A 16,369-nucleotide genomic window follows, 5' to 3' on the forward strand; every position below is an offset into this window, starting at 1 on the left:
TTCATTATAAAGCTATATGAATAATATTGTTATAAAAGAGATTCCCTTACCGGGCATCATTCTCCGAGTTTGTTGGTCCACAATCCATATCTGTAAATCAAATAACTGACACAACGATTCTTTCAGAAATATGAAACTTGAGGTGTGATGATAATGTCAATGCATTGTAGGGCTAACACATGCAACATGTACTGATGGACAAGGTTTTAATGGTTATAAAACAAATATCAAACCATGAAACTGATTAACTGGTACAACTGGATACACAGAACTGACACAGAACATAAGATACTAGATAATTTGATGAACTAATAAATGTATGACGTGACTTGGTTGAAATATTTCTGGAGTACAGATTATATGAATAGATATAACGAAGACATATATGCGGAATATCTCTGGGTACCCATGTTAAAACAAATATTGTAGAAACCAACCATATTTCAGAAACGTATTTCTCGTGATTTTAGGCTGTTTTTCTTGACAATTACTTGTCGCAATGTCCACAAAGAACTGTGTCCCTGCAGCAGAAAGTGCCACGAATAGTCTACAGAAACTATGCATGTACAAATCATAGCCAAAGGGTCAGTGGGATTGTGCTTCATTCTTCATTCACATTGACAAATGAATTAAGGTTTCAAAGAAATTGTGACACATCACTAAATTATATTAGTAATAGTAGTAAAGTTAACTTAAAGGGTAGATAGGGATAGTAGGTCTGGGTGTATAACTGAAAAGAACAAACAATGTTAATATTTCTACCCCCGTGCATGTTGTGAGCACAGTGCGTAAATTACTTACATGGTACGTGGTGGGGTGGGGGGTCCATCCAGCAGAAATATATCCGGATACTACCTTCTCCTGACAGGATTTTAGAAAATAACTTATTTGCCACAATAAAGTTTCCCATGAGTGCTAAATCAGTAGGACTCATGACGCTCGGGCATGTTAAAGTAAGGTGAACATGTTTTCACAATTAATCACTGTTAATAATCACAAGGTCTACATATTGATGCTTGACACTGAGAAAAATGTGTGACACTGTGACGCTAATGCGATGAAAAGACTGCTAAAACCATAACTGCTCACTGTTGTTACTTTGAGTACTTACATTCAATCCGCTGAATTCCACTTTTCACACTCCCCTTTTATGTCGGCAATGTAAACAAATAAACGAATGGCGACAGGATCACGTCCACGCGAGACTATCTAATTGTTAACAAAACAACTCACAACAGGGTGTACCTTCCTCTTTTGTTGTAGAACGAGGAAATCTACTGTCAAATGGTCACATTAGATTTATTTAAAAAAACACAATGACAAAACTGTCTATTTCCCGTGAGTGTTAGCGAGACGCCATCTTGTTTGGCGGGTAGGAACAAATTTGTTTTCCTAGCAATTATTTTTCAAAACTTTAAGCATAAGATGGCTGCGTCGTGTAAACTTTGCCATGGCCACCTCACTTTCCCCAAAAGCACTCGACGAAAGAATTCGCGACTTGGAGAAGAAAGCAGAAAACGGATGCGAGCAACTCGGAGTACCTCGGATGTGTCAGGTAAGACCGAGGGTATTGTAAATAACGTTTAAAGAAATATTGCGTTAAAGACAGAAATCCGGATAGATTGTAAAGTTTATCCCGCGAATGTATATTTTCGCTCGTATTATTTTTAAATGTTATCGTTAAATCTAAGTAAAATAGGCCTGAAAAATAAGTTTGTTTATATTCCATTTCAATAGATCGACATGGTATAGAATACACCAAGCTTGTATTTGTAAGTAACTATCTTAGTACTAACCACAAGTATTTATTTAAGTTTAAAGGGGCAGACTTTTGATTTTAGTGCTCCTGTTAATAGTTTGCAAATTTTAGCGTTGCAACTCGGTTAACACTTGTACAAAAGGTGTGTGTGTGTGTGGGGGGGGGGGGGGGGGGAGGGATGAATTACGATGTGCATCAAAAAGATCCGCCATGTCTAGTGGTTCACTCATGGGTTTACTGGGTATTGCAAGATGTATTTCACCAATTCAGATATATTTTAAAGAATGATGGGCTTTTACAATGGCAACATTTCGGTGTAATTTATTAAATGCAATCCTGGATCATTAGTGAAATGAAATTGTTTACCCCCAAATTCGCTCAGAGGGGTCAGATGTGTTTCTGAACTATTTGAGGCAAACACTAAATTCATATAAGAAACTGTTAGCTCTGCGTAGGATACATTTAAAATTTCATGTAATTTTTCAATAATTTAATACATACGTGTTGAGCATAATCATATATATATACCTGTTATATTTAACGTATTTGATTTAATCTTTTAGGCTGTTGTGAGAAAAATCTGGACACGACTGCTCCTGGGGGATCACCCTTGTCTATCGAAGGTATGTGCTCATGTTACTAGGTAATTTCACTTTGAATATTTCATTAATTCACTTCCCTACGTACGTTTTCTCAAAATGAAAAATACATGAAAGTATCATTTGCAAATGGATTTGAAAAGCCGGTAAACTAAATCAGTTTAACATTACACCTGTGTGAAATTGCCATCAAACTGACCCCTTGATTTTACTATGCTTAATTGCTGCAAGGTTATGTCATGTGATATAACTAAACTTCTTTTATCATGATCTTTATGTCAGTTGTTCACTTACCGGTTGCATAACTTTGGCAAACAGGATGTACATGGAATTTGCACGAAATAACACAAAGGATGGTTAGCCTTTTTGGAAGTTATTTTAAATCATTTAACTACAAAATGGTAAACTTTCAGAACAATATATTATTCAAAGTTATAAATCTGCAGTTTACTTGGTTGTATAATTTTCACTGACGATCGTTAATTTTAATAGACATTGTGTTGAATGCATGATTGAATGAAGTGCAAGAAAAATGACATTTGTTTTTATTTCAGTAAAGCCGATGACGAGGACTCTATGAATATAGTAGTCAAAGAAACAAGTGACTATATCACGACCAAGGATGGTCAATAGGATCTTGTGAAGGTAATTTTCACTCACCTGCCTGTCATTATAAATAGTTAATGATTTATTTAATAGTGTAAAGACAGATTTATGGATGTTAACTTCAGTAACCAAGCCAGCATGGCATATATAAATACTTTTGCCTAACAGATGAACTAAAATGTGTGAAACATGCTGTATAGTACTTTAAACATTTATTTTCAGAAGCGCTTTGTAGAGTGTGGCGGAACAGGCGTGATGATCTCAGTAGACAAGAAACCGGAAAGAAAGTGTCACACAGAACAGCAGCAAAAAAACAAAAAAAACAAAAAGAATGAAATCCGTAAGTATATCTATTCGAATAATAACATGTAACAATTCTTCTCATTACAATGTGTGACAGATTCTAAGTTCCGGAAATATACATTTAAAATGTTTATGGATTATTGCTTTTTACATTCTTAAGATATGTAACACATGATTCAGATCATAATTTCATAAATCATAACATAAGAATCAAGTCAGTTAGTGGTGATATATAAACATGTTATTACACTTCAGTGACTTCATGTCACTTCAGAGCAACAGATTGTGTGTCCATAAGAAAATAGGATATGTCATTAAATGAGATGAACTGCTTAACTTGTGTTGGGGTGATTAATGAAGTAAATAATTTTTCACGACACTTCCTTTTTAATAATTTGCAATCCATCTTGGCATTATGGTTTATCTGTTGATTGATTTTTGTTTAATTTTCAGAAAATTGCACTGCGCATGAAAAGCCTGAAAACTATTGACTGGCCAGATCGACGAAAGGAAAGGGTTTCAACTATACTTACCTTGGAAATGACTTCACCAGTTGTGAGTGATGAAGAAGATGCCAATTCATTGCTCTCTTACCCCTTTACCTGGGAATCTAAACTCAAGATGTCTGCACTGGACTCAGCCACAATTTTCAACGCCACCACCAAAGCTAAGGCCAACATGAAGACCAGGATGCGGCATCCAACCACAATGACAGAGATATCCGTTCAAGGATGCCCAAGTGGGCTAGTAAATAGCTAATCGATCACATGAACGTAATTTTATCTGTGATCAATTAAATTTGAATTATTCTCAATGTAAAACTTTAATAGTTTTGATATTCTGATTGTATTTCAATTAATACAATTTTATTCAATCTTAATTTTTATCTATTTTCCAAGAGACCTTTTTTTACTTTAAATACATTTTTTGTACTTTCAATGTAACCTAAGTTCTTTATTGCATTTTATTTCATTGTTGTATTGTATTGCATGGTGTGTGTTATTATATGTTTAGCATTGACTGACTGGGGTGTGTTTTTCTGTGTCAGCGTGAGGAGGTGCAGGAGGAGTCAAGGGATGCAACTGTTATAGCATGTTTTTAGAAATATTTTTGTCATAAGTGACAAATATTGATCTGTTATCTAGTGCTATATCTTTTTATTATTTATTAGATATATGTTTGATCCATATTTGTCTGAAAATAAAACAGTGAATCTTATTGTATCTTTTGTTTTTCTTTCTGTATACGTGATGATTGTACACAAACTCCTTATATTGTCTTTGCCAACCAGGAGTAACAAGAATGTTATATGCAATGACACACATTGAATGACTCCTGTGAACCCGAGTAAATGAAATGCTGTGGAAAGTTTTCTGGCAACAGAAACTCTGCGGAAACCTGCTGCAGTCTTGGTAACTGAAACTCTGCGGAAACCTGATGGAGTCTTGGTGACTGAAACCCTGCGGAAACCTGATGGATCTCTAACTTAACTGAAACTCAACGGAAACTTGTTGGAGCATGGGTAACGGATACCGTGCGGAAACCCTTAGAAAGTGGGTAATTGACAGTTTCCGTCATTGCGGAAACTCAGTGTAAAAGAACGGAAACTCACTGGATTCTTGGTGGAAACTTAAGTTTCAGTCCACTTTCCATCAGGTTTCCGCACTGCGGAAACCAGGTTATTTTTGCTGTGTATCGCACAGTCGCAGCTTTGAAAACGAGAATCGTGACATAGATTTCAACAAAAACTACAAGTCATGATGGGTGTATTCTTAAAGACTAAAAAGAAATTGTCCACGTTTCAAGAAGTTAGGTACATTCACATAAGCGATATCAAATCTTGCTGACGTTGGCATGACAAATATCAAAACCTTGGTCATGGACGGCTACCACACTTTGTTAACCTAGCTCACGTTCTTTTTGGCAAAGAAGTCCTCCCCTCCGCCCATAAACTCAACCCTCAAATTAACCACAAGGTAGATTGAAATATTTTCAATAGAACACTGTTTTGGTAAATACTGAGTCAAAGACGATGTGAGTGTGTGATGAATATTCTGTACGTTCGGACAGTTTACTGCTGGTATGATGGAAGATTTTTTTTAACGTTCTAGGATTAAGGAAAGTAAACCAAACATTTACCAAAAAACAGACTCCTACTTTGTTGGATCGTCAAATAGAAATACTAGAAAATCAACCAATAATTAAGGCTTACTGCGAAAAGTTCAAGAGAGAACAGAAACTGAAAAGACTGAAAGAGATAAGACAGAGAGTGAAAGCAATTACGAAAGAACAGAAGACATTGGAAGAGAAAACAATTAAGCAAAGGAGAAAGAAAGAGAAGATAGTGAAGAGGAAGAGAGGAGAGGACAATCTGGAAATATTTAAGGACACAACTAGGAAGAGACCGTGTTTAAATATCAAGTGTATGGTGGAACTACAGGTGTTAACGCTACCATTTTTGAAAAAAAAAATGAACATGACCTGTCTAAAGACGATAACGGAGTGCATCTGCAAACCCTGTTATGTTAAACTTTGTTCTCGAAGGGAGGAGTAATCCTGAATAGTTTAAGGATTTTAAGGAGTAATCCTGTGGAATGTCTATTGTATTCGTCTGGAATGCTATTGTATTCGTCTGGAATGCTTTTGTTCTCTTAGGAATGCTATTGTCTGTGCTAAACGGATTACTTTTCTCCTACTGACAACAACAACAACAACAACAACAACAACAACAACAACAACAACAACAACAACAGCAGCAACAACCAACCAATCAAAACATGAATGGTCAACACTAATTGACAGTTAATATTCCACTGGTAAACAATAGAATGACGTCACATGTATTATAATGATAATGATGTTATTTAATCAGTGAATCAACGTACCACTTGTGTGTGGACTGCAACTTGATATATATTTCATGTTTTTGCTACAGCCATGGAGTACAGCCGAGGACAAGCACTGGTCGTCTTTCTGGTGACCTTCCTTGCAGGTAAGTAGGCACCTGTCCAATAACAGAACATCTACGGGGGTAAAAAAACAAACATACAGCTTTATCATTGGAGGCCTTCTAAAGTAAAATCTACTTGGAGTCTTCATTTCCAAACGAAACGACCTGTTAAAATGTTTCCTTAAAGAGAAATGTCACACAAAAGAAAGTATACAACTGAGAAATGTGACTTAATCAAGAACAACAAACGTTATCAAAATGTTGCTATGACGCAACAATGCAAACGTCCAAAATCCAAAATCTCATCTGTGACGTGACCACCGAGCATGCATATCTAGTTTCATATTATGATTTCTCGGTAATGTGTTTTAATACAATCTACAGTTTCAGCGTCCTTCTCTTTTCATAATTCTGTATCACATTTGTGAGTTCAATCAATACAATCTGAGACATGAAATATACACACAGACATAAAGAAATAAGCGCACATGCGTACTCGTGTTAGCAAGAAAAGCTTTGTTTACCAGCTGACCGTTTCAACGTGTAGAGTGATATCTATGAAAGCATCTTTCAGAATCTGATAAAAGTAGTCAAAATTCAGATATCATTTTCCACCAACATTGTTTAGGCTGGTTTGCAGTAGCCGTTTCAATCCAGGGGCCCATATTGTTAATAGCTTAAACTGGCTTCATGCTGCTTTAGGCTCAACGTGCGTGTCTGTGCGAACGCTTTAGTTATCTGATGTGGTAAAGTAGATATTTGTCCGAGAATAATTCATTTCCTCTACGACAAAGCCATGCTCCAAGTGGAGAAGGCCTCAAGGTGCCTATCATGTGGGACCAGATAAGTGCTGAAGTCATGATTGCATGCACTATGACAAAATGTAGTCATTCACAAGCAGTCTACGTATCTTGAATATCAGTGTAAGTGGGTACAGCTACCATCCGTGACACGTACAGTCCAGACGATCTCACTGGACCGTATACTCTAGCTGTATTGAACAGAGCAATGGCCCGTTTTCAGAAAGCACCGCGAGTTTCACACCGCGAGCGTGTGTATGTGTGTCTGCGTCTGTGTGTGCCTGCGCATGTGTTGTGTTTTTTCTCTCTCTCGCTCTCTTTCTTTCTCTCTCTCTCTCTCTCTCTCGCTCGAAGACATGGCGGATTTAGTGCTAACCCACTAGGATTCTGTGTGCCTTGTGTATGTACTTGTGTCATCCCTTGACTGCCGAGACTCCTTCACGATCATCATTTAAGGGGTTCAGTCCAGACAATAGATCCATACCGTTCTCCCTGAACCGGTGCCTCGACACGTCATTGCCTAATCAAGAGTCTTTCCACTTCAGTATCATATGTATTTGGTGGCCCATTAGACAGACCCAAGTCACATTCAATCCAGAAAAGGACCATCCTCCAAATGTGCGGCCTCATCACTCTCCATACCAATCGGAGCTGCCTTGAGTACAACGGATACGGTTGTTTCTGTGGTCTCGGGAATCAAGGATTCAAGGCGCTGGACGATGTAGATACGTGAGTACTATAACTGACCTTATTACTAGACACCCTCAAAATGTCAACTGTATCGTGTGTCGGCGTTGATCTCAGGCATTATATTGGAGATCACTGGTGTTATATTGGAGGTCTACGGCGTTATATTGGAGACCAAATCGTAATTCTTGAATGTTCCATACCTTGATTCTGTTTTGGCACTGAAAACTTTGGGATAATATCGTATATGGTTTATATCGTATTTTCTGTCTTGGCAGAGGGTTTGGGAGTGGTCAAAGACAAGTCAAAAAGGTTTATTGCACAAAAGGCCCCGGCTCATATACAAGAGAGTATGTACATATCCTACTGTTACACACCGGAAGTAACACATTTTTTAAACAGTTCATTTTTTAACTAGTGTATGGTTAATATATAGTGAGAGGTTTAATGTATGAGATTCGTTCTTAGTCGTTTAAATATATACGAAAGCTTTCAGTAGCGGCATTCCTATCAAATGATCTTTGATATCTTAAAGTTTAAAATCTTTCGAACGTCACTATGGAATGGACAGACGAACACAAACTGAATTTCATTTTTACTTCTATATTGCATAATTGACAGATTCGCTTAAATTTTGCTACGGAAAGTTTTCTTCCTTCATTTTCAAAAAATTCTAATAAACCTAGCCGATATTTAGTCAAATGTATAATTAATAATACTAAAACAATGATAACAGAGCACACCACCCTCGTTCCTCTCTTAATCGCTTATACATGCTAATCAGCTCTGGAGGTCGGGTTTTGATTAATGTGGAGGCTCTTCATGATAGAATTTTATTGCGCACTTTTTCACATATTTATTTATCGGATGATCCTCTGGTGATGCACGTCAAGACTCATGATGAAAACAAGGAATTCCAGAGCTATTTTAAGCGTGCCAAGATTCTTGGACACAATCTGAAATGTGAAGTTGATTTTGCTGGTGATGTACTGCTGGACGGTACAGTGATGGGAGTAAACCTGGTGAAGTCCTTTACCAAGTCTGCCCAGAGTCGGTCCTTTGTGGAGAAACTGAGTAGTCACTGCATCTTGAGTACATGCAGTGTGTGGAACAGAACAGCAATCCAACCGACTCCTTTGCCGGGATGAAGTCGGCTGGTCTCAAATGTGAAACTGTGGGCTTCCTTTTTGCTGCTCAGGGCCAGTCACTTCCCACTAGCAATCGCCAGGATGTGATTCTTAATCAAAATGTTAACATGAAATGTCGTCTTTGCAATGAATTTACAGAGACTGTCCAACACCTTGTCAGTGTATGCCCTTCCTTGACACAAACATCATATCTTAAAAGACATGATGGCATGGCTCGCTGCTTTTACTACCGTCTCCACCATGCCTGTGGTTTTGATCCTGAGGTCCATCCATGGTACGACCCTGAACATGTCCAGGGCGTCCTGGAAAATGATGCTTTTAAACTTCTCTGGAATAGGCCAATATACAGCCTGAGACGAATTCCAGCCAACAAACCTGATCTTGTCCTTTCTGATAAAACCAATGAAATTATTATCATTGAATTTTCTGTCCCTTTTGACAGCAATGTGATTGGTAAGATTCAGGAAAAGCATGATAAATGTGCGGACCTCGCCTTTAAAATGTCTCGCTTGCATCCCAAGTACACAGTCGTCAGACTCCCCATTGTTCTCGGTGCCCTTGGTTTGGTACCTCCTGATCTCTTGGCGCAGCATTTTTTTGTAGGTTAAACAGAACACACAAAAATAATCAAGTAGAATAAATAAATAAATTGATAGAAATAAATAAGAAAAAATTAATGAATAAATAAGTAAAAATATTTATATGTAAGTAATTAATTGAAAATAAATAATAAACAAAATAAATAAATCTATATAGAAGGAAAAAACATGCTGTTGCAAATAAGCAAAGAGTAACTTACTTAATACTAATAGTTCATTCATTCATACATTCACACCAAAGGATACTTTCCCAATTACTTATTTATAAAAGTATCTGAATTCTTTCTTGAAATGGGTCAGCGTTGGTGATTTCTTTTGCCGCTTTTATTTATATATATGATACTTGGAAAGTAGCACGCTCAGATGAAAAAGATGATCAGTTTGGAAAGTGGCATCCTCGATATCTCCAGGGTATACGTTCCCATAAGTCCCCACTATACCATGGATGCATCTACGTCTTGTAAATTGTATTACCTCCCTCTGCTGGCCCCGCATTCTCACAGTAGCCAATCAGCTAAGTCGCCATTACAACCGAGCTTGCTAGAGTCAACAACGGTAGCAGTCGCAGCTGCGGAGGTTTGTTCGCAGTGCGACTCAGATTTGGGGGAAATCATACAGACACATTCATAGGTCCCAATTTTTTTATAATACATGCATGGACTTCTTCTACCTCCTTCAGAGAACCTGTGCATGTGTATTGTTGTGACTGGTTCGCTCAACCTCCCACACTTGATTGGATGAAGAGCCAGTCAAGGGAGGTAATACATAGCCGTAGATGCATCCAGGGTATAGTGGAGATGCATCGGAATGTATACCCTGGAGATATCGAGGATGGGGTGCACACCACAAAGCGATCAGATCAACCTGGAAATTAATAATACCTGTTTGTGTGCAGTTTTGTTCAATCCACCTTTTCTCCAAAACGTTTACTTATTCTACAGTTCCAGAAAAGATGCAGTATACATTCAGGCTCATACAATTTGTGGTAGAGGATCCAACACATAGAACTGCTTTACACGCTAACAAGTGGACATTCAACTTCTCATGCCTCTGAAATCTCCATACTTCTGAGTCATATAATAAAAGTGGACATTAAAGAGCGTAAAGAACAGAAATGTATTGGGTGAAATGATTCCAGCGCTGTGGATAACAGACAACACACTTGTTAAAGCTTTCTTTGCACGCAGTGATAAATCTTTGGTACAGCTTTTTCAAGTTTGTGTGAAAACCAAATTCCTAAATATGAATAATGATCCACTGCGATGACTGACTTGCCATCAAATACCCATCTTTCTCTCAGCGCTGTTGGACCGCCTTTCCTAAAGATCACAATTTTAGTTTTATCTCAATTCACTAATAATTTCCATTCTTTGTGTATGCATAAAAGATATTCGAATATCCTGATGTCTTTGGAGAACATCCACATTATCTAACACGAAGATGACAAACAGTAACATCAAAACTTCTGTTAGGTCGAGAAACATTTGGATACCTTTGGTGTACCACATGAAGCTATTTCAATATATGATTCATTAATGAAAAGTGAATATCAGACAGGACCCAGTACACAGCCTTGTCTTAAACCCATATGCCAATCAAAGAAACATCTAAAGTGCATAGAAATGCGTGCTGTTATAGGCAAGAATGGTACGTACCAGTCCACTTTGTTCGCCCAATGGAAGTTCTTCAGAAGTTCTTCTTTCTGCCAGGTGCTGCCGGAAGCACGACAGCTGTTACGGGGATGTAGCCTGCTTCTGGTTCTATCCACAGTGGGTGGGATACGGAATACAGTGTGACGGTACAAACTGCCGGTGTACTGGTGAGTCATTGTCGTTGTTGACCTATGTGACGAATGAAACTGTCCTTGACAGATGAGTCAGTGTAATTACAAGTGTTGTTTAAGGTGACGCATGAAGCTAGTTGTACAGGTGAGTTATTGTAAGTGTTGTACAATGTGACGGATAAACCTACCCTTGTACAGGTGAGTCATTGTACGTGTTGTACAATGTGACGGATGAATCTGCTGTTGTACAGATGCTTCAACTTTGGTGAGATACCATTTGTCGGATCTGGCTATCGTCGTTCAGGTGAGTCATGGATTACCTCGTACAGTGTAACGGATTTTACCATCGGCATACAGGTGAGTCATTGTCAACTGTGTTCACAATGGAAAAGCTCTCAGACTGGTATTGTTCTAACGAATCAAGAATCCAGGAGAATCCTGATATTGGCACACGTCTTCAGGTACAGTCGCGATACGGTAATGAAGAAACAGTCACACACTGTTCCAACTATTACTGACGCTGGGGTGTCGTTAGAGAGGTATGGGGTAGCGGGCATGCATTACTACGGGATTTCTCCCACATAAAACTGACCGCTTGTGTCATGACTGTTGCGTTAAACCCAACTCACTCACATTCTCTGCGGACTAAACCTATAGGTTGGTATTGCTGCTGTCAGACATCTCGGGATGACCAGTGACCCAGGTGTGTGAAGGTGGACCCTTGCAACCGATGGTCATGTCGATCAAGTCTGTCAACTGACCTTTCAGAATGATGTCACGCAGGCCACATTACGCGACGTTGACGTTGACGTTGACGTTGACGTAGCCCGAGTAGAGGTCAAATGGCTCACATGTCATCATGTGTATGGGCCATTGTGGGAGTTTTGTCACCGCACGGTACAATGTTCCAGTTAAGACTTCATGTATCACCTCCATTTAGAAGGGATGCCCAGGGTTAACTCGCTTGCAGTGGGTGACAGACACCATGGTCACTGTACCTAAAGCGATGCCGGTAACATGGCGGCAGGTAGACCGCTTGGCGATTATTTAAATTTGTCTCGAATTAACAGTCTTCCACGTGCATACAATCGCAATTATGTAGCACACTGATATACCTTGATGGTGCAGATACAATGCAAGCTGTCTAAACCGGCACTCATTGGGACTGAAGAAATAGTTCAGTTTAGACAATGTGCCGGATTTTAGAGCTGCTGTTAAATGTGCAAGCCATAGGAGCGAATGAGATTTCTTGCCGTTGTTGACAACTTGCCAGATTGGACTGATGTCCAGCTTCCACTGTACATTTCAGCGAGTTTGCTTACTAATGTCTGTGTGTTGAAGAATAAGTATGTTTAAAATCACGCGAGGATTTCGGTAACTCAACCAACATCCAGACCCTGATTTCCCTACATCCTCGCGCGATTTCAAAAACTCCTGGTCGTATATTTAAAGGAGGTAGGGGAGGGAACATATTGGCATATTTGTTTTGAGGTCGCGCGACGTGACTACTGTAAGTTACAGAACATGCTCATTATTCTAGCATCAAAAACAAAAAAATTATAACTGTCTTCAGATTCCATGGAAAACAATCCGTGCGCCTACACGACCTGCCGCTGTGACCTGAGATTGGCAGAGTGCCTGGGGGAGGCGGACTTCCATAGCTACTACCAACGCTATAACCGGCAACTTTGTAACCACAGGGTAGAAGACGACATTTACGACTGATATGTCTGATAGCGGTCGGAACGTTTCGGTATTTTCCGAGAAGCACCGACTCTTACCGACACTCCTCAGAATGGTGATATTAAATATACCGGTAAATCAACAATAATGCAATTTGCGAGAATACGTTTTTTTCAGTAGGAAGCATTCGTGTCTTCTTAAATTATTTTGAATGCAGGCAATTGTTGTCTTTGTTAGATAATTTTATATGATTCAGTTTTCTGAGTTATAGGAATGTTCTGTTTCAATGGCATGATCTGCAAAGTGATACACAGTCTCAAATATTTTAACAGACTGTTGTGTTGAGCTGCCTTGTTAACAAGGCGGGCTACTTCGCTTATCACATAGTAAGGGTATAAATAGTAAATATTTTTAGTTGTCATATTACATGTTATTAAGATTTCAGCACAAATTATATTAAGTATTCTATGACAAATATTTATTTAATGTTAATGAAGTCAAATTTACGAAAGCTTACAACTGCAACAGTGCATTTCTATGGAAAATGAAAAGGTTTTGAAAAAAGTATTGTTCTGAAGTTATCAAACAACTGTTATTTGATATGAACACTTTTGTTTTAGTACCTAATGTACAAACAGTGTCATTAAACATACACAAGAAAAGGTGTGTCTGAATTGGTTTTACATTTAGTATTGTTTGTTTTTAACAGTTAATGTACAAACAGTTTCAATAAACATATACAAGAAAAGGTGTGTCTGGATTGTTTATTTTAAGTATTGTTTTTGCAGCTAATGTACAAACAGTGTCAGTAAAATACACAAGAAAAGGTATGTCTGGATTGTTTATTTTAAGTATTGTTTTAGCAGCTAATGTACAAACAGTGTCAGTAAAAATACCCAAGAAAAGGTATGTCTGGATTGTTTCATGACTCCTGGAAATCCGGTTTAGAGATGGTCTACCGAAGCCCATGGTTGTTCTATGGGACTAACGGGATCAGGCGGTCAGACTCGCTGACGTGGTCGATACATCTCACCGTATCCAGATTGTTGAAACTCGTCATGTCAGTTCACCGTCACAGACCTGGAAAATGTCTGCATGTGAACAGAAATTTATTGTTGTTTTTTTCATGAACTAAGTAAACCAGTCATAACTTGCGCGAGGAAAGATTAACATATTGTGGGGAAATATGGTGTAGGGGAGATAACTGTGGTTGTCTTACTTACAAAGTCATTTCTTCGATTGATTCCAGTCTGTAGGCACAATCATATACGTGACTTGTGAGCTTTCCCCTAAGTCTGATTCGACCTTACAAATCTTGGAACATTGTCACGGACGCCCACTCCCCGAAAATCTAACACGGAACATTAAGTCGTCAAGATTGCACGAGCACATGTCTATGAATAGTTGAATACATATTCGTGAAATTGCTGAAAAGACAAAAGAGGTGTAAAATCTCACTCACTCACTCACTCACTCATTCACTCTGTGATTTCAACAGAAGTAAAGTGTCAAGTCAAACTCTTTTATTTGTAGTTCAAAGTCGTGAGTTTCACCAAGATGGTGAGGCAGTATTCAAAATCAATGTGCTGGTGGCCCGCAAATGCTTGTCTCTGGACTAGGCATGGACTGTCCGGGCAACGTTTGACGATGACTTGCAAATAGCCAGGTTACAAAGCCTGATCTCCCTTTTGATTTAGTTCACTCTTACAAACCATCGTTACTTGGATCGTTCACGTATTTTCGTACCTATGTCAAGAAACAGCCATGATAGACACACTATAAGCGACGGGTATGAACCCCATGTAGATATTCCCTAGTATGTCATTACTCGAGGCTAGATGACAGCCATGTGACAGAGTTTTTACGTGAATAATTCAGGGGAACCAGTGGTCAATACTATGAACACAACTGGCGTTTCAAAAATCGTCTATTATTCTACATATCTAACAAGTATGCGATATCAATACAATGATCAGTGGATCTACATTTCACTTGAAGGAACTTTCTGGACAAGGACCGACCGACCCGTGAGGGCATCTGAAACATTAGCTGTACCTTCATTTGTCTGAGACCCGTGAAGGTCCGGGGTAGAATAGGCTTTCAGCAACCCATGCTTGCTGGAGAGGTCGGCTTTGTATGTCGTAAGCGGCGACTAAAGGGCACACTGACTTGACTGGCATATGTCATCGGTTCCCAGTCGCGCAGATCGATGTTCATGCTGTTGGTCACTGGATTGTTTGGTGCAGACTCGATTATTTACAGACCGCCGCCATATAGCTTGAATATTGCTGAGTGCGGTACAAAACTAAAGTCACTAACACCTTCTTAGTCTGAACCGTACATTTCAAACGGCAAAGTTCTACAGTTCACGTGAATGTATTGCCCCAACAACGGTGAGGTGAGGCGAAGTCCTGTTGAAACCTACAGGTATCGGTGACACAGCGCATCCATGTTGATATGGATTTATTATTCCGGGCAACAATGGAATGGTATGAAGGACGTAACCGCATCATGTGTTGGCCAGCACGGGTATGGTGTAGATTTTTACCTAGCCATACCACTGTCAATGCCTCTTTCTTGGCGTTGCACATGCGGTATGTGAAGCACAAAAGCAATGGGCCGTCTAAAAACGTTAACAAACGAGCAAATACACTCGTTTTCAAAACAGCACAAACAACCGGTGATAGTTGCTGACGATTCTTGCTAATGTGTTTCCTCCCTCAACAACTGCCTGCTACCTCAACTCCGTCGAAGCAGAGGACCCATCTGAAGCCCGGCATCAAAGTGACCCTTGGACTGAGTGAGTGAGTGAGCAGCGGTTATAAACTCAGTTCTGCCACCAAATGTCTGATCATTAGAAAATGGAAAGCGGGAAGTGATCAGTGAGTGAGTGAGCTGAGTTGTACGCCGCTTCTAGTAATATTGCAGCGGCGGGGGACACCCGAAATGGGTTTCACATTGTACCTGTGTGGGGAATCGAACCCGGATCTTCGGTGTGAGGAGGGAACGCTTTATCCACTAGACTACCTCACCACTCCCGGAAGTGATTAAGTATGGCACTGGTGAAGCAATGGTGACATGAAGTGGTGCAAGTCTATGTTTGAGTTCACCTGCTATCAACGCGCTAACGTCGCCTCTTAGATAATCACATGGTGTATCTACCACAGAAATGGATTATACTTGGAAATCACAACGCTGAAAGCGTATTCTCTTCCTGAATGAAAACTGAATTATGCAACTATTAATGAATCTATTAGAATTATTAAATGTCACCACATCTTATAGAAACCAATAAGACTTGAATTGGTTATGAGATCTTGAAATGTCTTTCATTTGGTACGGGGATAAAGCATATTCATCGCGATCACTTCCAAAATACTTCCAGCCTTGGTTGGCTCTTATTTAATACCACCATCACCATTCCATCTGTATGAGGGCCAGCTTGTGACGAC

At 39.2% G+C, this 16,369-nt stretch overlaps 1 protein-coding gene across 1 annotated transcript in view; it reads left to right on the top strand.

Annotated features, from left to right (window-relative positions):
- LOC137287051 (acidic phospholipase A2-like) overlaps nucleotides 1-13,665 on the top strand; it is a 33,747-nt gene extending 20,082 nt beyond the window's left edge. Inside the window, exons 2-5 of the mRNA XM_067819162.1 lie at nucleotides 6,203-6,259; nucleotides 7,563-7,746; nucleotides 11,161-11,270; nucleotides 12,808-13,665. Of these exons, the coding sequence (XP_067675263.1) occupies nucleotides 6,205-6,259; nucleotides 7,563-7,746; nucleotides 11,161-11,270; nucleotides 12,808-12,959 (501 nt within the window). The 5' untranslated portion in view covers nucleotides 6,203-6,204 and the 3' untranslated portion in view covers nucleotides 12,960-13,665. The remainder of the gene's footprint in view (nucleotides 1-6,202; nucleotides 6,260-7,562; nucleotides 7,747-11,160; nucleotides 11,271-12,807) is intronic.
- The last annotated feature ends 2,704 nt before the right edge of the window (nucleotides 13,666-16,369 follow it).

This window comes from Haliotis asinina, chromosome 6, assembly GCF_037392515.1.
Source record: "Haliotis asinina isolate JCU_RB_2024 chromosome 6, JCU_Hal_asi_v2, whole genome shotgun sequence".
NCBI lineage: Eukaryota > Metazoa > Mollusca > Gastropoda > Lepetellida > Haliotidae > Haliotis > Haliotis asinina.